The sequence below is a fragment of the Ranitomeya variabilis genome, chromosome 3 (assembly GCF_051348905.1).
Source record: "Ranitomeya variabilis isolate aRanVar5 chromosome 3, aRanVar5.hap1, whole genome shotgun sequence".
Lineage (NCBI taxonomy): Eukaryota > Metazoa > Chordata > Amphibia > Anura > Dendrobatidae > Ranitomeya > Ranitomeya variabilis.
In genome coordinates, this window is record NC_135234.1 from 409,751,966 (window position 1) to 409,776,259 (window position 24,294).

The 24,294-nt window shown below is 42.1% G+C and overlaps 1 protein-coding gene across 1 annotated transcript in view; it reads right to left on the reverse strand.

Annotated features, from left to right (window-relative positions):
* Positions 1-20,856: 20,856 nt before the first annotated feature.
* PEX12 (peroxisomal biogenesis factor 12) overlaps positions 20,857-24,294 on the reverse strand; it is a 40,913-nt gene continuing 37,475 nt past the window's right edge. Inside the window, exon 4 of the mRNA XM_077296261.1 lies at positions 20,857-21,621. Coding sequence (XP_077152376.1) covers positions 21,234-21,621 — 388 coding nt within the window. The 3' untranslated portion in view covers positions 20,857-21,233. The remainder of the gene's footprint in view (positions 21,622-24,294) is intronic.

Consider the following 24,294-nt stretch of genomic DNA (forward strand, 5'->3'; position numbering starts at 1 on the left):
TATAGGTAGAAATTATATTAACTGTATATATATATATATATATATATATATATATATATATATATATAGTGAAATAATTAAAATGTATTCCAGTAATAATACTTAGAATTACATTCATTACATATATTAAATATATACATATGTATAACATATTTAAATTATTTTGTTTTTAAATAAATATGAAATTAACCTTTATCTTTTATTTTTCCTTAGAGCTTTAATTTCAAAACAGGAATTGAACAAAAAACTTCTTACATGAATTTATGTTTTATTTACACAGGAAGCTATAATAACTGCATGATTGTATATATTTAACACTTAATAAAAAATATTACATAACTAATAAACTAAAAACTTTTTTTTTTTCCTTTGCATGGTAATAATATATAGTTTTTTTCCTTCACTGCATGGTGTGACATGTTACACTTTCTTGTTTTAACTTAGAGCTATAAGAAGAAACTTTAGAAGTTCCAGGCCCTGTACCAGAAATAGCTGTGGAACAGATACCCTTGTTTCTTATAGATGAGTCTTATCCATAGGATAGAACATAGCGTTACTGTAGATAATATTTGGGGAATATTCAAATAAATATTAGAATACTAAATTTAATAATTTACAAATGCGCATTGATTGATAATTAGGATACAATATTTTGGGTTAATATACATGTTCTTTGTATGTGAAATATGTATTGTCAATTTCTATGTGAATCACAGTTTGAGTGACAGATGACAGATGAGCAGCTGCTAAGTGCACTTAATGTAAGAGTGAAGTTAACGAAGGAGCGTGGAATGTGGAACGTGTGGTATGTGAGAGGCCTCATGACTTATGGTATGTTGAGGAAAAGAAAAAAAAAACTTGTGTGTATGAAAATAAGATTCAGTTAAATTACAATGTTAAGATATATTGAAATATTATTTATTCAACATTTCTATATTTCTTTAGTAATTATTTATTGATTTAGTTAATAGCGAATAAGTGCAATCACACATCAATATGGTTTATCAAGTCTACATTTAGAATAATTTTCCCAAATTATAATTTTTTCATATTCAATGTTTTTTTTAGTTACATAGATGGGTACACATTTTCAAACAAATATATGGCACAAGCTGATATGACAGTTATAAAATTAAATATTTTTTAATTTTGGTTTTTACAAATTAATTTTTTTCATAAAATAATATTTGTTGATATTAAGGGGGAAATGTGTTTTTGATCCAGATTACATCATCACATTTCATCAATACCTCTTTTTCACACATTTTAATAAAAAAGAAATATTAATAAGGTATTATTGGATATAATAACATTAAGTGTTATAAAAGTCATTTTTTTCTCTAATGAGGTTATTATATGCAAAGCTGCATAATTTCAATATTTTGGTAATCCAAGGTTATGACAACATCTAGATTATGGAAATATTAAAGAAAATGTGTTATTGAGACATAACCTCTGCATTTATCATCAACATATAAAGGCCTTATTTTTATTTTGTCATTTTTCACTTTTTCTTATTTTTATCATTTTTTATTTTTCATTTTTTCTTCAATTTTTATTCTCAATTTTTATTTTTTACCTCAAAAATAAAAATCAATATTTAATAAAGTAATATATAATACAAGAATATTGCTTTATCAAATATAGTGATCATATGGTTTCATTATATAAGAAATGCTTCAATTCTGAGTTAAATACAACAATTCTTTCACTCATTCATTCATTCATTTATTCATATATGTATATATATATATTCTTATTTTGGTTCATGGCCACACATTCTTACATATTATTGGTTATAGTTTATTAATAAAGTTTTAGTAATAAAACACTTGTTACATAAAAGACACACTGACATCTATGGGTTCAAAAAGGAATTACACCTAGGACATAAAAATGTCCTATCACATGAAGAATATGGTTAATAATATATTATCATTTTTCATTATTATTATTATTTTATTTTCCAAATATAAATTCCATATTAATATTTTGATAATAATTATATGGATATTATTGATTGCTATGGTAAGCTATGATATTATAGGTTAGGAAAATTACCAGATTTGGTATAGAATAGGGAATGAAGACTTCAATCAAGATACCAAAAGTTACATTAATAGACTTTTTATATTTTTACATTCAATTGATTCTTAAAAGTTTCACGAAGAAAAAGGCATTATCCAGAAGTTCCACAAGGTAACAATGCTATGATTTCTGAGTAATAATAGACTGTGTCAAATACAATTCATGTCACCACTCACAACTACAGCATCCATCGCTGACAAGTATATGAGTACAGTATCTAAACTGACAATCACAATTGGGACGATGATCCTACGATGCTAAGATGAACTGTGTTATCACGTTCCAGTGGTTTCTTATCACCTATAAGACTTCCATGAAAGCTGGTGAACAATCAGGTAATTGTCAGGACGCTACAACCCTGACATGTGTCCTGTGCACTAAAGACTGGTTATGGTGCTATGTTTAGCAGGGAAGAGAATGTAACCCTTGCTGTGCCGACCAAAAATGTCACACCTGTTCCAAGACCACTGCGGATGATATGGAAGGATTTCAGATGATTTCCAAGGCGAGCCAATGTAAGTCCAGGTTTCTAAAGGTGACACTGCACAGATATTACAGCTACATCTCATCTATGAACTTTGTTTTCTTATCAACATTTGAATTTATGGACTTTGATTGACACATGACACAGTCTCTATAATATCTACATGCTATCATCTATTTCAAAAGAATTATAATAAAGATTGTTTAAAAAAAAAAAAAAAAAAAAAGAACCAAGGAGAAGACATCAAGATGAAGACCAGATGACATCAGATGATGATCAGACCTGAGATGCTTCAAGTAGATATAGGGAAGTATAATTATATATTTTATATGAATATTGGTCACGGCTTACCATAACATGAATTTACATATCATTATATTATTGAGTACTTATAACAATATTATTATTATTATTATTGATATTATGAACACTAAATTATTTTGCCAAAGAAGAAGGAAAGAAGAAAGAAGATCTTATTCATATATTTTATTTGAGGGTTTCAATCAATGTCTTTCACCCTCAAAAGGGGGAATTGTTAAATATTAATTATTGAATCTCAATCCTGTACCAAGCATATTGCTTCTTGCTGACGTTACAACAGCTATTTATGTATATAGGAGCTCAGAGCATAAGTCCACTCCATATACAGGGTAACACGTGGTCTGTAGACCCATATATAAACACCTCTTAGGAGGGTGGTGGGGGTCTTCTTCTGATCACGTGGGGGCTGTCACCTCCTGCCTCTATCATCATTCTCCATGGACAAGTCACAAGGAAGGACATCTGGCAGCAATAGCCATGATGACCTTCAAACTTCAGATTCACACAGACAGACGGCTTTTACCATCCAAACTTGGGAGAGATGAGTAACAAATGCTGATCTCTACACATGGACAATCTGTTCGTAACTATTTTCATCTGTTTTATGTTTTTGCTGCAAAGTGATTTTTCTGTGGACAATCAATAAACCACTATACTTTTTATGAGAATATGACGACATTTTTCTTTTAAGAATAACGCACCTGGTTAAGTCCTGATTTAAATAAATGTGCAAAATAAGCATATTTAACACAACATTTGTTAAATTCAGTAACTAGTCTATCTCAAGACATGCCTCGAACGCTATGCCAAAAAATTTGCACTGTCTCATGGCTGAATGAAAGGTTCTCAGAGTAGGAACGTTGGCAAGCCCTCTTCTGCGCCCAGAAAATATAGGAATGTCCTAGGATCCAAACCACCCTGGGACCTGAAAGCAAATTCAAAGTTAATTGTCATATAAATCATGGCGCACGTAAAGTTTAAATCTCCCTGATTCCCACCTGCCCAATTTCATTATTTCAGAATCATGAAGACCAGATCTTGCTGCCTCTGTTGCTGCTCCTATTCTAAATGAATGCGAGGTAAACCTTAAATGCTCTTTTCCTAGAAACCGTAAACACTTTTAAAAAACCGAATTAAATTGAAAAACGGTTGCAGGGGTGCCATCCGAATGAACAAATAGCGGGCCAGGAACGCAGGGTCTAATGTGTAACCAATTCTTGGTGTTGAGAACTGGACAAAAATTTTGATCCGGCATAGTGTTAATTTTTAGCCTAATACCCCTACCCAGCTGATCAGTCTTTGATCGCCTGACAAATAAAAACAAATGGGACTCGTACAATGTTACATCCGAGCCCATAAGTCCAGAAGGATCCATTTTCCTTGAAGAAACTAACTCACCTACCCTTAAAGCACCGAAAAATGCCAACAAAAAATGCCGATGAAAACAAAAGGGTCTCGAAAGTATTGACACAAACTGTTTGAAGAGATGAGCATAGATCTTTCAAAAGAGGAAGTGAAATAGGGCGTCTAGAGTCCGGTTTGAATTTAGATCTTTTAAACCCCTTTAAAAATTGTTTAATCGGGAATAAGCCTGTCAGTGGAATTTTGCCAAATATCTTCAGAAAGAATGACACGCCAGTGACTTGGCTACCGCCGAATAAGATAGCCCCTTGTGACATAAATTCAACAAATCTCAAGCCGGAAATAGGGATAGATATATTGAAATCAAAATGGTTCATGTTACAGAACGTGATCCATTGCTGCCATGCGGCTGAATAATCAGCCCATGATCGCGCAGACAATGAATGTTCAATAAAATGAGGTATCAGTTCAATACCATGTCCCAAATCTCTTGAGGGCAAGGCGTCGCGTCCACGTCTGTGAAACATTTGCCATTGTTGACTACAGAGAGAGTCCGTAATCGATGCTAACATACTTGTCCCGAATCTGGCTTTCAACCAGATGTTAAATTTTAGGCAAGTTAAAACTATCCGTCTCAAAATCCTAGCCGCCCAAAAATGTTTGGAAGAAAGGGTGTTAATTGAAAAAATAACCCCTTTATTACTGGAAAGAATCAACATCCTGGCATTCTGCATCAGGTGACCCCATAGCTGTAAGCCTATGAGAATAGTAAAAATTTCCAAAACCATCGGGCTCAATGTCAAATGCTCAGACATCCAGGCCTCCGGCCATGGGTGAGCAAACCAATGTGTAGAGAACAAAACTCCGCAGCCCAAGTCGCCACTGGCTGAAAATGCAAAATTCAAATCATCTGCCAAGACAAATGAGGACTGCCAACAGGATTTGCCATTGAATCCTGATAAAAAGGATAGCCAGATCTTTGCGTCTTCTCTTAAATCTGCTGACACCCTAATGTGAGACTCAGGGGATGAAAAACCTATTGTTGCGTCGTAAAGCCGTCTGGAAAAAACCCTGCCCATGGGGATGACCCGTAAAGCAAAATTTAAAAGCCCTAGTAGAGATTGCATCTCCTTCAAAGTCACTTTCTTTTTTGATAAAAATTTTTCCAAAGATTCGCGTAATTTAAAAATTTTCTCTTCAGGCAATCTGCATTCCATTTTACTGGAATCTAACGTAATGCCCAAGAATTCGATAACTTCCGTGGGGGGGGCAAGTTTTTTCATGTGCTAGCGGTACGCCAAAGGTGCTGCACATTTCAATGAAGCTATTTAGCATTGTAAGGCAATTACCCGAATGGGGGGGACCGACGAAAAGAAAATCGTCCAGGTAATGTAGAATACCTGCACCCCGAACGTTATACTCTAAGACCCAGTGTAAAAAGGACGAAAAGGTTTCGAAATAAAAACAGGATAAAGAAAACCCCATGGGCAGACATGTTATGACCCCAATGGCGAGGGTCTCAGAAATATCAGCAAGTCTGCGAAGTACAAAAATCCAGCTCATAGGGCAGTGGTAACTGGGTTGACCATATATCTACTCCTAACGCCAACACTAGAAGTAGCCGGGGAACATGCCTACGTTGGTCGCTATATGTCTCGCGCCAGCCGGAGAGCTAACTACCCCTAGAAGAGGAAAACAAAGACCTCTCTTGCCTCCAGAGAAAGGACCCCAAAAGTAGGATACAAGCCCCCCACAAATAATAACGGTGAGGTAAGAGGAAATGACAAACACAGGGATGAACTAGGTTTAGCAAAGAGAGGCCCACTTACTAATAGCAGAATGTAGTAAGATAACTTATATGGTCAACAAAAACCCTATCAAAAATCCACACTGGAGATTCAAGAACCCCCGAACCGTCTAACGGCCCGGGGGGAGAACACCAGCCACCCTAGAGCTTCCAGCAAGGTCAGGATACAGATTATATACAAGCTGGACAGAAATGCAAACAAAAACAAAATAGCAAAAAGCAAGAAAGCGGACTTAGCTTAATCAACACAGGAACCAGGATCAGTAGACAAGAGCACTACAGATTAGCTCTGATATCAACGTTGCCAGGCATTGAACTGAAGGTCCAGGGAGCTTATATAGCAACACCCCTGACCTAACGACCCAGGTGAGCATACAAGGGATGAATGACATACCCAGAGTCAAATCACTAGTAGCCACTAGAGGGAGCCAAAAGGTAAATTCACAACAGTACCCCCCCCTTAGTGAGGGGTCACCGAACCCTCACCAAGACCACCAGGGCGATCAGGATGAGCGGCGTGAAAGGCACGAACTAAATCGGCCGCATGCACATCAGAGGCGACCACCCAGGAATTATCCTCCTGACCATAGCCCTTCCACTTGACCAGGTACTGAAGCCTCCGCCTGGAGAGACGAGAATCTAAGATCTTCTCCACCACGTACTCCAACTCGCCCTCAACCAACACCGGAGCAGGAGGCTCAGCAGAAGGAACCACAGGCACAACGTACCGCCGCAACAAGGACCTATGAAATACGTTGTGAATGGCAAACGACACCGGAAGATCCAGGCGAAAGGATACAGGATTAAGGATTTCCAATATCTTGTACGGACCAATGAATCGAGGCTTAAATTTGGGAGAGGAGACCTTCATAGGAACAAATCGAGAAGACAGCCATACCAAATCCCCAACACGAAGTCGGGGACCCACACCGCGGCGGCGGTTGGCAAAACGCTGAGCCTTCTCCTGTGACAACTTCAGGTTGTCCACCACATGATTCCAGATCCGCTGCAACCTATCCACCACAGAATCCACTCCAGGACAGTCAGAAGGCTCCACATGTCCCGAGGAAAAACGAGGATGGAAACCAGAGTTGCAGAAAAATGGCGAAACCAAGGTGGCAGAACTAGCCCGGTTATTAAGGGCAAATTCAGCCAACGGCAAGAAGGTCACCCAATCATCCTGATCAGAAGAGACAAAACACCTCAAATACGCTTCCAGAGTCTGATTAGTTCGTTTCGTTTGTCCGTTAGTCTGTGGATGAAAAGCGGACGAAAACGACAAATCAATGCCCATCCTACCACAAACGGATCGCCAGAACCTGGAAACAAACTGGGATCCTCTGTCCGACACAATATTCTCAGGAATGCCGTGCAAACGAACCACGTTCTGGAAGAACACAGGAACCAGATCAGAAGAGGAAGGCAGCTTAGGCAAAGGAACCAGATGGACCATCTTGGAGAAACGATCACATATCACCCAGATGACAGACATGCCCTGAGACACCGGAAGATCCGAAATGAAATCCATAGAGATGTGTGTCCAAGGTCTCTTCGGGACAGGCAAGGGCAAGAGCAACCCGCTGGCACGAGAACAGCAAGGCTTAGCTCGAGCACAAGTACCACAGGACTGCACAAATGACCGCACATCCCTTGACAAGGAAGGCCACCAAAAGGACCTGGCCACCAGATCTCTGGTGCCAAAAATTCCCGGGTGCCCTGCCAACACTGAGGAATGAACCTCGGAAATGACTCTGCTGGTCCATTTAGCAGGCACAAACAATCTGTCAGGTGGACAAGAGTCAGGCCTACCAGCCTGAAATCTCTGCAACACACGTCGCAGATCTGGAGAAATAGCTGACAAGATAACTCCTTCCTTAAGAATACCCACAGGTTCAGCGACTCCAGGAGCATCAGGCACAAAGCTCCTAGACAGAGCATCGGCCTTCACATTCTTAGAACCTGGTAAATACGAGACCACAAAGTCAAAACGGGAGAAAAACAATGACCAGCGGGCCTGTCTAGGATTAAGGCGTTTAGCAGACTCGAGATACATCAGATTTTTGTGATCAGTCAAGACCACCACACGATGCTTAGCACCCTCGAGCCAATGACGCCACTCCTCAAATGCCCACTTCATGGCCAACAACTCCCGATTGCCCACATCATAATTTCGCTCTGCCGGCGAAAACTTCCTAGAGAAAAAGGCACAAGGTCTCATAGTAGAGCAACCAGGGCCTCTCTGCGACAAAACGGCCCCTGCCCCAATCTCCGAAGCATCCACCTCAACCTGAAAGGGAAGTGAGACGTCAGGCTGGCACAAAACAGGCGCCGAAGTAAACCGGCGTTTCAACTCCTGGAAAGCCTCCACGGCAGCAGGAGCCCAGTTAGCTACATCAGAGCCTTTCTTGGTCATATCCGTCAGCGGTTTAACAACGCTAGAGAAATTTGCGATAAAACGACGGTAGAAGTTAGCAAAACCCAAGAACTTCTGAAGACTCTTAACTGACGAGGGTTGAGTCCAATCATGAATAGCTCGGACCTTGACTGGATCCATCTCCACAGCAGAAGGGGAAAAAATGAACCCCAAAAAGGGAACCTTCTGTACACCAAAGAGACACTTTGAGCCTTTTACAAACAAAGAATTTTCACGCAAAATCTCAAAAACCATCCTGACCTGCTCCACATGCGAGTCCCAATCATCAGAAAAAAAAAGAATATCATCCAGATAAACAATCAAAAATTTATCCAGATACTTCCGGAAAATGTCATGCATGAAGGACTGAAAAACTGAAGGTGCATTAGAGAGCCCAAATGGCATCACCAAGTACTCAAAATTACCTTCGGGCGTATTGAATGCGGTTTTCCATTCATCGCCCTGCCTAATGCGCACAAGGTTGTACGCACCACGAAGGTCTATCTTGGTGAACCACTTGGCACCTTTAATCCGGGCAAACAAATCTGACAACAGCGGCAAAGGATACTGAAATTTGACAGTGATCTTATTTAAAAGCCGATAGTCAATACAAGGCCTCAAAGATCCGTCCTTTTTGGCCACAAAAAAGAATCCCGCACCAAGAGGGGAAGAAGAAGGACGGATATGCCCCTTCTCAAGAGACTCCTTGATATATGAACGCATCGCAGTATGTTCAGGTACCGACAGATTAAACAGTCTCCCCTTAGGAAACTTACTGCCAGGAATCAAATCTATAGCACAGTCACATTCTCTATGAGGAGGCAGTGCACTGGACTTAGACTCGCTGAAGACATCCTGATAATCAGACAAATACGCCGGAACTTCCGAAGGCGTAGAAGAAGCAATAGACAAGGGCAGGGAATCTCCATGAATTCCATGGCAGCCCCAACTAGACACTGACATAGCCTTCCAGTCCAAGACTGGATTATGGGTCTGTAACCATGGCAAACCCAAAACAACCAAATCATGCATTTTATGCAGAACAAGAAAACGTATTACCTCCCGATGTTCGGGAGTCATGCACATGGTAACCTGTGTCCAAAACTGCGGTTTATTTTTTGCCAATGGCGTAGAATCAATACCCCTAAGAGGGATAGGATTTTCCAATGGCTCCAGAACAAAACCGCAGCTCTTGGCAAATGACAGATCCATAAGGCTCAGGGCAGCACCTGAGTCCACAAACGCCATGACAGGATACGATGACAGTGAGCAAATCAAAGTTACAGATAGAATAAATTTAGGTTGCAAATTACCAATGGCGACCGGACTAACAACCTTAGTAAGACGTTTAGAGCATGCTGAGATAACATGTGTAGAATCACCACAGTAGTAACACAAGCCATTCTGGCGTCTATGAATTTTCCGCTCACTTCTAGTCAGGATTCTATCACATTGCATTAAATCAGGTGCCTGTTCAGACAACACCATGAGGGAATTTGCGGTTTTGCGCTCCCGCAACCGCCGGTCAATTTGAATTGCCAGGGCCATGGAATCATTCAGACCTGTGGGAATGGGAAAACCCACCATCACATTCTTAATGGCTTCAGAAAGGCCATTTCTAAAATTTGCAGCCAATGCACACTCGTTCCACTGGGTCAGCACGGACCATTTCCGAAATTTTTGGCAATACACTTCAGCCTCGTCCTGGCCCTGAGACATAGCCAGCAAGGCTTTTTCTGCCTGAATCTCAAGATTGGGTTCCTCATAAAGCAAACCGAGCGCCAGAAAAAACGCATCAATATCAGCCAATGCCGGATCTCCTGGCGCCAGCGAGAAAGCCCAATCCTGAGGGTCGCCCCGTAAAAAAGAAATAACAATTTTCACTTGCTGAGCAGAGTCTCCAGAGGAACAGGGTCTCAGGGACAAAAACAATTTACAATTATTCCTGAAATTTCTAAACTTAAATCGGTCTCCGGAAAACAGTTCAGGAATCGGTATCTTAGGTTCTGACATAGGATTTCTGGTAACATAATCTTGTATGCCCTGCACACGAGCAGCAAGCTGGTCCACACTTGTAATCAAGGTCTGGACATTCATGTCTGCAGCAATCACAAGCCACTCAGAGGTAAAGGGGAAAAGAAAAAAAAAATGAGAGAGAGAAAAAAAACTCAGAACTTTCTTTCTTATAATCCCGCTTCTGCAATGCATTTAACATTTAATACTGGCCTGGCAAACTGTTATGACCCCAATGGCGAGGGTCTCAGAAATATCAGCAAGTCTGCGAAGTACAAAAATCCAGCTCATAGGGCAGTGGTAACTGGGTTGACCATATATCTACTCCTAACGCCAACACTAGAAGTAGCCGGGGAACATGCCTACGTTGGTCGCTATATGTCTCGCGCCAGCCGGAGAGCTAACTACCCCTAGAAGAGGAAAACAAAGACCTCTCTTGCCTCCAGAGAAAGGACCCCAAAAGTAGGATACAAGCCCCCCACAAATAATAACGGTGAGGTAAGAGGAAATGACAAACACAGGGATGAACTAGGTTTAGCAAAGAGAGGCCCACTTACTAATAGCAGAATGTAGTAAGATAACTTATATGGTCAACAAAAACCCTATCAAAAATCCACACTGGAGATTCAAGAACCCCCGAACCGTCTAACGGCCCGGGGGGAGAACACCAGCCACCCTAGAGCTTCCAGCAAGGTCAGGATACAGATTATATACAAGCTGGACAGAAATGCAAACAAAAACAAAATAGCAAAAAGCAAGAAAGCGGACTTAGCTTAATCAACACAGGAACCAGGATCAGTAGACAAGAGCACTACAGATTAGCTCTGATATCAACGTTGCCAGGCATTGAACTGAAGGTCCAGGGAGGTTATATAGCAACACCCCTGACCTAACGACCCAGGTGAGCATACAAGGGATGAATGACATACCCAGAGTCAAATCACTAGTAGCCACTAGAGGGAGCCAAAAGGTAAATTCACAACACAGACATATGTCAAAGTAAAATTGATCCTCAAAATGGAAGCCTAAAGAATTAAAACCCGATGGGTTAACAGGGAGCAATCTGAATGCGGACTTGATGTCAGATTTCGCCATTAATGCATTCCTGCCAAATCTACTGAGGTCTACAGCTGTGTCAAAGGATGAGTAAGTGACTGAACATAGCGCTTTATCAACCTCATCATTGAGGGAAGAGCCAATGGGGTATGATAAATGGTGAATCATACGGAAACTACCAGGTTCCTTCTTAGGTACAATACCTAAAGGAGAAATACGGAAATTTAAAAAAGGGGGGGGGGGGAAGAAAAAGGGCCTGCTATCCTGCCCAATTTCAATTCCTCATTAATCTTTTTTCTAGCCACTTCAATGTGACAATTCAGGGAAGCCAAATTTTTTACTAGGACGCAGCCAGGGCCTTTAAATTGCGGAACTTCAAAACCCGAAGAAAAACCGTTAAGTAAAAGCTTACTGCTCTCCCGGTTTGGATATATGCTTAGCCACCAAAGCATTTCTCCCAGTCTCACTGGGGTCTCAGCCCTTTGAATTAAAATCTCTGGTAGCTGGTTGAGAGACTTGCTTACGAAAGCATTTAGACATCGGGTGCGGATTTCCACAGAAGGAGCATTCATGGCGAAACCTGCATGAGTTATTCCACTTGCAGATCGACTCATTGAACGAGAAACAGACTCCTTTCTTTGCTAGACTGGAAACCGGTTGTTTGCTTGTGTAACGTCTTTGTGGCAACATAAGGTTAATCCACAAACCCACATCTTTTTCCCCCCAATTAACGTCAGGGTGGACCGCTAACTTCTGTCTAAAAGCCTCATCATAATGAAGCCATGCTAGGCCACCAAAATTACGGTAAGCCTCCAGGATGATATCAATATGCTGAAATAATTTACTGCATAAGTTAGGAAACTTCTCTCTCAAGACTGCTGAGTAGATCGAAAAGGCTTGTAACCAATTGTTGAACGACTTCAGAGAACCACGTTTGGAATCATCAACATCAGATTTGTCCTCTTTCTTTTCAGGTTTACTCAGGTAGTCCTTACGGGGGAGAAGTGAAAATAAATCTACATAATTGTTATTCCAAATGTGCTCTTTAGTTCCTGAGCTCAAATGGAAACCCAGGGGCGAAAGGTCACAGGTTAAAGCCTCCTTTAAGGGGTTCTGAGGAGGAGGGTCACACTCCACTATAGGTCTAATAAAGGGGGGTGGGGCAGAGCTAACTACTTCCCCCAAAGATTCAGATAAAACGCTTTTTATGATATCCCTAAGCTGGTGATGTGGAACAGACAGGGGTACATTAAGCATCTCACCCCTTCCTGAAGATTCTCCTCTGGTGGTCCGATCAGCTGAGCAGCCAGTACTCCAGCCCTGAGGGGAGGGCGAGTACAGCTGTGGGTGAGCCTGCGGCGAATAATTCAGCCCGTCATCTGAGTCCTCTTCCTGGGCGATGACAGCCGATGCCTGCTGCTGAACGCTGGAGACCGGAGTTGAGGTGGAGGCTGCCACCTGACAGGCTGATGCCGCAGCGCTTTTACGGCTGCGGGAGGCGGGTAACCTGTAGGCAGCTTCAGATGGTGCCACCCGGTGGCCGCGCTGGGAATCTCGCGCTGGGCTGCGAGACTTCGTGGGAGATGGGCGGCGGGACTTCCTGCGCACATCCGGTGCGCGGCTGCTGGATCTTGTCGGCTGCGATGGCGGTGAATACGATCTCCGGGGCGTCTTCCTCCTCCCCCGGCTGGATATATTCGCCGCTGGCTCCTCAATTTGACCCGACGGATGGACCGGAGGACACAGCACCGGATTAGGGGGGACGGCGTCAGAAGCTGCAGGTAAAGGTTTAATAGCAAGGCAGCTCTTAAGCCAGTCTGTCCCGTCCTCCTGGCCGCCCCTAGCCAGGATCTGCTGCAATAGGCTCTCCATTCTTCTCCAGGGAACCGTTGAATGAGGTAAATTCATAAACACAGGGCTTTTTATAAACCAGAAAAAGCCCGCCAAATAACCCACCAATAAGAAACCATTATTTTGAGCGCAAAACAGCTGGAAAAAAAACGGTTCTGACTGCTCATGGTATTAATACCACAGCTAACCTCAATTACCAGTTTACCTCATAAACCACTATTAAGAGGCAAATAATTTGTTTATTCAGGGCCTGTGTGTCCATGAGACCCCCCCTATAATAATGCTTTATTATGGACGGGGGAGGGCTAACATTCCATAAGATAGAACATGTGCACAAGTCATTTTGACACTATGTTCTTTTCTTGCGGCGGTTTTCAGCTGGGTTTCCTTCACCACACACACAATGGAGTTGGGAGAGGGTGTTGAAGATGGAGTGGGAGGTGGGTAAAAGTTGGGAGAAAAATAAAAAAGTGAAGAAATTGTATGTAAAAAGGTGTGTCTCCAAGTTTTTTTTTGGCACTTATTATGCTGCTCTTAAATTGTAGAGACATAGACCCTGATTCCACTTACGGGGTAGCTTACTTTAATTTTGATAAAATAAGAGTTTTATCAACAGGTCACTAGAGGACTAGTAAACCTGCTGCCATGTAGTCCTCCTTATTCATGAGCTCCGTATAACCTCACCACTGATTGGCAGCTTTCTGTTTACATGGACATAATGCTGCCAATCAGTGGTGTGGCGAGGTTATACAGGGCTCAACAGAACTGACAGATCTGAAGTAGATAAGAGGGATTTAATCAACATGACAGCAAGGAGCCCAGAAAGTAATAGTCTGATTCCACCAATGTACCTCCCTCTACATTATACTGCTCTCAGATGATCGTAAAAACCTGGCAACATATTCCCTTTAATATATTGTACAATTTTCATATTAAACTCTCTGAAAGTATTCATTTTTTATTGTATTTATGTAGAGAATTAGGCCGGGGTCACACATACGCGAGATACAGCCGAGTCTCGCAGGTGAAATCCCTCCTCAGGCGCCGGCACTCTGGAGCGGAGCGTGCAGCCGCACAGCAACACATGGAACTGCACACTCCGCTCCCAAGTGCCGGCGCCAGAGGAGGGATTTCACCTGCGAGACTTGGCCGTATCTCGCGTATGTGTGATCCCGGCCTAAAAATAAAAATAAAAAAAATGCTTTGCCTGTATCACAGATGGCGACACCCCTAGTGAGTATGTGCTGGTGACATATCAAACAAAGATATATTGCACTATAGCCACTTATATGAACTTTAAACAGGAATATAGGGCATCTCATGACGAATTCTATATTTCGAAAATAGTCTATAGAAAAGAAAATTATGACTATGCAAAGTATAGGATCGGTGAGCACTTACCGTATTTTTCAGACTATAAAAGACGCCCCCCAAATTTTCAGAAGGAAAATAGGGGAAAAAAAAAATTAACATGTCAAATGGAGGTCTGTCTTACAGTCCGAATTCAGCTTACCGGGGTGGGTCGGCAGCGCTGGTGGAGTGTGGTCACAGGGGGTGTTTGGTGGTCCAATGATATGACTCCCATCCCAGACTGGTGACAGGTTCAATGGTGCTCAGTGGCACAGGGGCTGCGCCAGCATTTTGTGAACGCCCGGAGGGTCCTGCACATCCATTGCTGCAATATGGTGGCCTCTGTGAAAATGGCCGCCGGGGTGGCGCATGCTCAGATTGAGATCTCGTGAGGTGAGATCTCAGCTCCCAAGATCTGGGGACGAGATCTCGTTGCCGAAATCTCAATCTGAGCAGGCGCCACCCCGGCGGCCATTTTCACGGAGGCCACCACATTTGCAGCAATGGATTTGCAAGGGCCTCTGGGCTTTCACAAAATGCCAGCACAGCCCCCACAACACAGAGCACCGCCAAACCTGCTGCACCAGCCTGGGAAGGGAGTGTGATCATCGCCCTGCAGCGTAGGACCGCCTGCAATCGCCCGACTCCTGCTACCGCCACCCTACTTGTAAGTATATTCCGACTATAAGAAGCACCCCCTTTGTCCCCCAAAAATTTTGGGAAAAAAGTGCGTCTTATAGTCTGAAAAATATGGTATTCTGTAGCTGCTGCATATGGATAAAATGTGGCGTCAACACCTGGAAGTATGCAAAAGGCCTGAAACCGTAGAAAAAAAAAAAAATGTGAGCGGGACCAAGGAACGAAGTAGATACTCAGGAGGAACAGGGACCCACTGAGTCCTCATGGAATAAGGTTCATATTACATAAATCAAATATTCACAAAAGAGAACTATACATATGAAACAAATCCATTGCAAATATAAAATCAATAAAGCTTTATTAGTGCAAATGTCTTTCATTCCAATTTTCATTTAATAAAGTTTAGGCTACTGTACAAGTTTCTCATTACCAGCAAAATTTTGTCTATGACCTAATTTACATGTTAGCTGGGTAGCTAGATCTCTAGGCAATGCCTCCCATTTCCTTGTCAACTATGTGTACATCTACATAGACAACATGCCACAGTTAGGAAAATATACACTTAATATTTTCTTCTTGAGCTTACAATGGCTTTTCCTTACTACAACTTGCAGCAAGTAACACCACTCTTATGAATGGATTATTGCCCCCTTAAAAATAAGTGATGTCATAGCACTAGGATGTGTTACCGCTTCATGATCAATACGTTTCCAACCTTTAGGACTCGCCCTCCTGATCCCGAGAAAGAAGGGGACCGCACTGCGGAATTTGGGCGGCCTCATTTTCAATGTCTTTCCTCTATATAGCGGTGCTTAGACCAGCGGTACGTGTATGCACAAGTGTTTGTTCCTTTGCTGCGAAAGCTTAAAGGGGTACAGTCCTTTCATTCTCAGTGGCCGTAGAGTGACAGTTTCTGTCACCGAGATGGGGATATATACCTTCAAAGAAACACTCAAATCAAAGTTTTTATCCTGTTACTATATTGCAATCATTATATAGCACTGTGTACTTATAATTGCTCATTTTGCCTTTCTACTCAGTGAATTCTTCTCTTTTCTCAGCTCTATGTAGAAACAGGAAGTCTCTTTTCCTTCAAGAAATCATTCCCCCCCTCTCTAACTGCTGACCCAGCTACTTTCTCCTCCCCACTGCCAGGGACTTTTACAGTAACTCCTTACTTATGTAGGGAATGTGATGTCAAACCTACCTGAAAAGATAATAATTAGCTGGGTAGAAATACAAATAAGCAATTGTAAGTACACAGTGCCATATAATGTGAGGATTTCAATACATCAAGAGGATAAAAACATTGTTGGGAGTAGTGCTTATTTAATATAGAGTAATCTTGGTGGTGCCAGTTTATGGTAGGAATATACCATTATAGGCCTCTTAAGTTTACGACCTAGTCAGTATAACCACACTTGAAATACGGCTACTTGCCCTAGTTGTGGGTTACAAGTACAGACACACCATGGCAATTAGCACAAATCTGTGACATGTAAGAGCGAGCTTATGAGCACCTCCTTTAAAAAGCCAGGGCTACATTTAGACTTTCTAGCATTACCGATCTTATATCAGTTGAAGTCTGGCTTCAGTACACAAGATCGCCTACAATTGTGTTTTACATTGGACTGCAACTATAACACCTTACTTATAATAAATCAGTAAGTACAAAAGGCCTTAATCTGTGTGCACAAGGTGCCATTTAGATGCTGACCCAGTCTCCTAGTTTTCCCAGGCAAAGCCGCTTCAGGAAAACATCATCATTTAAGCGACGTCTTTTATTCTAACCTGTGAGCAGATCGGGTAGATCCCGAGCAGAAGATGCAGGTGTCACTTTTAACCACTTTAGAGTTTTGAACCCTGAAGTAGTTAAAGGGAGAAGATGGAATTTGTGCCCAGCAATGTCGTTTTGCCGCTGTAACGATTTACTCGGACCTACTGAAATAAAACGACAACTGTTCATCTTGGAAATCATGCAGCATTACTGACACCTGCTCTAGAGCTGCTGGTCCTATTATTCTGCAAATTATTATATTGTACTTTTGGGATATCACTACACTTGGCATCGAATGCCTCCTCTTAAAGCGATGTGTAAAAATGTTGTACAATGTTGATCGTTTGTGTGAGATGAGCAAACCTATTACTGAAATCTTCAGTGCCGGTTAGGAAAAACAGTAACAGAAAGATTAAATCTTCTCATAAACTAAAAGGTACCGTCTCACAGTGGCACTTTGGTCGCTACGACGGCACGATCCGTGACGCTCCAGCGTCGGTCAATTATCGCTCCAGCGTCGTAGACTGCGGTCACACTCCGCAATGCACGGCGCTGGAGCGATAATTTCATGACGTGTTTGCAATGACAATATCATCATGACAATGACAATATCGTGCACACCTTTGTTACACGATGCGATCATGCCGCCCCAGCGGGAGACTTGACGACGAAAGAAAGTTTCAAACGATCTGCTACGACATACGATTCTCAGCAGGGTCCCTGATCGCTGCTGCGTGTCAGACACTGCGAGATCGTAACTATATCGCTGGAACGTCACGGATCGTGCCGTCGTAGCGACCAAAGTGCCACTGTGAGACGGTACCCTAACATTAGTGATATCCAACAGACTGAACGCCATCTCTCCCAACACCAAGCACTGATGAGCTTTTAATGTGAACAAAAGGTTGGGCATCTGAATTAAAATGCACGCTCGGGGGTCCTCCGAGTATTTTTTAGTGATCAGAGATTTAGTTTTTATTGCTGCAGCTGAATGATTTACATCTGTTAGCCAGGCTAAGTACATGTGGGGATTCCCTAGCAGCCAGGCAACCCCCACATGTACTTATGCTGGCTTACAGATGTAAATCATTCAGCTGCGGCAAGAAAAACTAAATTTCCGAGCACTAAAACATTTATAGGATATTATCAAATAACTACATTGTGTATGTGGTTGTTTTATTTCTGCATCCAGAGTCACATCTAAGGGCAGAGGCAGTCGATCCCATTTTATGGTGAGAGTGCGATCGAACAAAATATCGGATAGCACTTGGACCATTGTTAGTCTATGGGGCCGTGCACATGTCAGATTTTTTCCTTGAACAGACGGAGGAGAAAAAAATAAGATATATATATATATGCACGTCCAAGTTTGATCAGATATTCAGATCGCACTTAGGCATGCACATCAATGAGTGCGTGGAAAACATCGGACTGCACTTGGATGACATCTCAGTGCACTCCAATTTCCGCGCACTGACAGAATGGAGAATTTTCCCAACATCTTCTCATCTAAGAGAATCAGATCACACTCTGATCCGAGTGATTTGCATAATTGATCATTTAGGTTTATATTCAGAGAAGAATTCATTTCTTAATTTAGAATTGTGGTCTAATAATCCTATGATGGCCTTACCCTGGAGCAATGGCATATAGAACAGCTCTCATACAAAATTATAATTACAGCAAGTCTAAAATAGGACTGTAAACTGGCCACTTGTTACAAATCCCCGGTGCACTTACATGCCAACCTCTTATCGTGTATGAAAATAATATGCTAATCAATAGCTGGTTTCCCCTAATTAGGCAGCAGGCTGTCAATCAGCATGACACCAGTAGTCACGTCCTGTCAACAGGAAGACAAACAGCTGCTCTGTAGCTAGGGAGCAGCTGAATCTCTGGCAGGAGCGGTCAATGATTGAGAACAACAGGCCGGTACTTACCTCTGTTAGCAACTATATACTTTTTTTTTCTAAAGTCCCGGATATCCTCTTTAAAGGAGTGGTCTCATAATCCAATCTTCAGTAGCATACTGTTGCCCAACTTTTCAGCTTTCCTGATTGATAGATCAGGCCAGCACTCATCGATGCTGCAAGCAGAGGGCGCTTTGCCCCTGCAGCACCACAGGGGCACATTAACACTGAAGCCAATCGGAATCAGGAGCTAAGCATGCGCTCCAGCAATCCAGTTTCAAAGCACCGCTTGCAAGTTCTATAGAAGAGCTTGTAAGCACTGCACTTCCTGCCTAGCAGGAGCCAGTATTCTTAGCAGGAAGCAGTAAACAATGAACAGAAGATCAGGGATAGGAAGAAAAATGGACACAGGGAGAAATAAGTAAATTGAAAATTTGCTTAATTTCTCATGGTCTAGTATTCCAAGCTTTAAACATGATAGTAATCCATTGAATGGAGCCTACACTTATTTGGGGAGATTCAGAGAATTCTGATTTTTACCCCAACAGCACACTGGGGTTAAGGTAAAGAAGGGACAGGTATATTGTGCGTCCTCATACCTAATCCTTAGTTACCACAGGGGATTAGTTCTGAAACGTTTATGACCTCTTACCTTCACCGGCAAGCGCTTTCTGCTGAAACCTGCATCATGACAGGCATGATCCGCTAACTATTTACACCTTGTCTTCACATCACTTTATGTAAATGTTAAAAGTTCTAGATTACGCGAAAGGGAACCTGTTATCAGGATATTAGACCCCTTGAATAAATGAGAACATCCATACCTTGCTTCTAGCATTTCATTTGGAAAGTGAAAAGAGATCTGCATCAAATAGTTAACATCCAGTCCCTCTTTGGACAAATGGTCCCAGGAAATCCAAGGTTTCTTAAAACATCTATTTCTTCAGATTAAAAACGGGTAACAAAAAGGTCAGGCAGTTTTACCCATTTTTAATATGAAGAAATAAATACTGTAGATGTTTTAAGAAACCTTGGGATTTCCTGGGATCATTCGTCCAAAGAGGCGCTGGATGTTAACTATTTGATGCACATCAACTTTCACCCAGTGGAACCGTGCAGCCTGGAGGACATTAACCAGAGGAAGAGGTGAGCTGACAATCTCATTTTATGAATAGAGATCTAGCCTTGAAGTTTTCATCAATATACAGAGGTGGGCACTGCATTTCTAGCTCTCCGTGACCTGCTCCACACTGCCTGAGATTTTAGAAGGAGCAGCGCATGCCCAGTAAGCTCCTAATGAGGTGGCGGGCAGGGAAATAGGGAGAGGCAGCGGACCTGGAAGTGATGTGAGGCCCCCTGCACTTGTGATCTGGAATTTTTTTTTTACAGTTTTGAAACAAGGTATAGCTTTAATAAGCATCAAAGGGTCTATATACACACACCCCCTTTTAGGTAGGGGAATCTACTATCTTGATGACGTGTTCCCTTTAAAACATATTTGAACAAACCGTGGCTCCTTTTAGAATGGGGCCAGAATTTATCACAGTCTACAGTGTCGGTGAAAATATTGTCTTTGTAAGTCACACTATTGCACAGCTAAATATATATAAAAAATGCTATTTGCAAGGTAAATACTCAGCTTTCCCATTAATAACAGTGATTGTACGTTCTAGAGACAATTGGTAAAACGTTCTAATTTGTGCAATATTATTCATCTACATTGCTTTTGTTTCACATTCTACTGTTAAATATATTGTTGGTAAGAAGTAAAACCATACAAATGGATTCACTGTAAATAAATTATTATGTCAATCCCTTCAACAGAAGATCTGCATCTAGATTCTAATAATGAACATGTTAAATAGCTCATTAGGTTTCTGCACAGAAATCAGAAAAATTAGTTTTAATTACATTTTACACAATACTGGAATTCCCATGCCGTCTTTGTAGATTCTTGCTGTAGGTCAGACCTCCGTCTAACAGAACCGGGCAAATCCCAGAAGTAGTTTATGTGCCTAGAACTCGCTACTACTGGTGAATATGCTGGATATTCTCTATTGGCGTCTTTGGAAGTTTCTATTGCCAGGCTACTTAAAAAAGTCAGATTGTCTTGTGGAGAGGTCTACGTGGCTTCCAAAGTCAGTGTTTTATCCGATCCTAGTCTAACCATCGGGTGTGTAGAGCCGTATTAGATGCTGAAGCTCGGTTGGATAGCCGCTCACTGGACAGCGCTGGTGATTTTTCACATAGTAATAAGCACACCGGTAGCAGAAAACATATCCCGAGGTGCCAAGAGCTGTATCGTTAACTCTTACTTTACGACAAAGTGGGCAAACGGTCTTTAATTTCGGCAGGAGAGGAGAATACGTTTCCAGGTCAAAATGAACAGGAGCCGAGGGCGCGGGCAATGCAGTCAGAGACTTAACGGTCTCCTGGTTTTCGGCAGAGTACCACCATTCTAGAAACTGCAGGAAGAACACTCCCAGTGATAGGCTAGAAGATAACGTCATAGACACGCCACCAAGGGCTTTCTTCAATACGCCACCAACACTGGGGGAGAAAGAAAAAAGAATTAAAATCATGTTTTAACATTGTTAAAATCCTCTTCAAATCAATTATTTTTTCGAAGTGTAAGGCCTCATGCACATAGCCTTACTTGTACGTTGTACAACCTTCCATCTTCTAGCATCAGGCAAGCACCTTTCACCTGCAAGTAGATGGGCTGTGCGTTTGATGATTGAAAGTTTGAACTAAGTGGTCTCCGATGCTCCACACCGAAGCAGTTTGAGGAACGCAGGGACAGGTAAACTAGCCGCATCCACCCACATTCATAGCAGCACTTGCAAGCTCTATAGCAACAAATTTGTAAGCACTGCACTCCTTGCCTAGAGACTGGCTACTATAGAAAGACTGCATAGGTAGCTAATCACCTAGGCATTGAGCTGTAAACTCTGAAAGCACAAATCCCTCCATTCTTGAGAAAGAAGAAATCTTCTTAATATATACTTACCTTGTAATATCTTCACATCCTGTTCCATCCAGATGCGTCCGGATCCCAGAATTCCAAGTGGCGGAAGTTCACCGACCTCCATATTGGGACACCCAAGCGATGGGTGTCTCAATATGGAATCTGCTGGTGGTACCAGCCTCTTGTGCAGTACCACCAGCGGAACACCATCGCACAACACACAAACACTGTATACGCCGTACACACACTGTATACGCCGTGCGCAGCCTCTTGCGCGGTACCACCAGCAGAACACCGTCGCAAACACGCCGCCGCCGGGATCAGCCGAATGATTCACTGACCGCTGCCATCTTTGTATAAGAGGAGCGCTTGCGCAGTTGTAATGTAACCGCCGCTATCTGTCTGCACAAAGATGGCGTTGGTCTGATTTACTACGCTTGTGCGAATTCCACGCAGGCGCAGTGAATCATTCGGCTGATCCCCGTGGCAGATGCGCAACGTATCTACAGGCAGAAGAAGCCGGTCACATTAAAGGGGTTTTCCCACAAATGAAAGTTAATTTTAAAAATGGTCTGTGTCTGACCGTGTACGCTCCGTATCCACTATCACAGTGGATTCATTTTGTCAGGTAAATTATTTCACTGACTGTTTTTAAAAAATATTTTACCTCACAAAATGTATCCTCTGCGATCTCCTGCTGTAATGTCAGTATTGTCTTTTGCTTCCTCCCCTGCCCAGGAGCTGTGGTATGTTCGGTACACGGTCAGACAGACAATTTTTAAAATGAAATTTCTTTCATGGGAAAACCCCTTTAGAAAGCAAATATCAATGCCAACATGGCTCCTCCTAAAAAGTACGCCAATGACAATGAAAGGAAAGCAGCACAATGTCGAAGACAGCAATGGGCAAATGAGACTCTTAAAGAGCAACAGCATCGCTGGGACAAAAACAATGCATATGAGGGGAGAACACAGCACAGGAAGGAGAAAGACAGCAGACAAAGTGGATAGCACATGGGGTAGACAGGTCAAAGGAGGGCACAGAAGCGGATAGGTGGGTGAGCACATGGGGGGGGGGGGAATTTAAAGCTGCAAAGCCTGCCCCCATCGTGACATTACCGCCCTCCCGATGTGATGGCATCAGGCCTCCATCTAGTTTTTTAATAAATTACAGTCACTTGGTTTTTACAAACACTTTGCAGTTTTACTAAGAAAAAATATTGTCAGAAATATCTGTGCTAGTCACACCTATAAAACATACAGGCAGAACGGTGTATGTGCAAAGACACATGCAAAGAAAAGCTGCAAGAGACAAAAAACAAAACAAAAAACACACAAGACCGTGTGAAGACCTTACAGCATCATCCTTAGTTAAAAGTTTGTAAAAACGACTCGAGTTGAGTAAAAACTACCGTATATCATCTATGTCGTCAACTTTATAAGACTGATGGACTATATTTGCTGGCTATGGTCAATTATCTACCGTATATACAAATGGGTGGTTATTGGATAGTGATCACTAATCGCATAGTGCATGATGTATAAGTGTAAGTGCATCTTATATTGACTCTTCAAACTTACACACACTTCGCTATATGTGTGACTACTACCATTAACAACAACTAATGTTAATTTTTTTCCCCAGGTTGTATGTATACCCTTTTGTGTTCTAGTGTGGATGGCATTTATTCCAGCTAATACCGCATATATACACTCTGTAGCACAAAGACAAGTTTTACCCATTTAAGATGAGAAAACCACAGCACTATGAAATAATCATGTAGACGTCTTTGTGTACCTGTTTCAGTTGATCATGCCTAGGCTGTCTGCCATTTTGATTATTTTTCCCCTCCGATATGGTTCGCCCAATGCAGACAATATTTACCGGGAAGCCAAAGTCACACTTGCGTGTGTAATGCAAGTCTCTCGCATAAATACCCAGCACTGCCAGCGGTGGTTAGGACTGGAGCGTTCAGCTGCATAGAAATACATGCAGCCGCACCCTCTGGTTCCAAATGCCGGGTATTGATGCGAGAGACTGGCGCAAATTTCTTGCATTGCACACGCAAGTGTGACCCCAGCCTAATGCTCTTATCCCTATTGAATGGTAGCCAGTGATAGAAAAGTGACATAGGACTCCTGTCTCTTAATGTGTATATAGTAGAGTCTCTGTGTCTCCTATATATTTTATTAGGTAGTGCTGGAGAGTTGACATGTTTCGCTCTGGCTTCAGTGAAGTTTTGCTCCAGCACACTA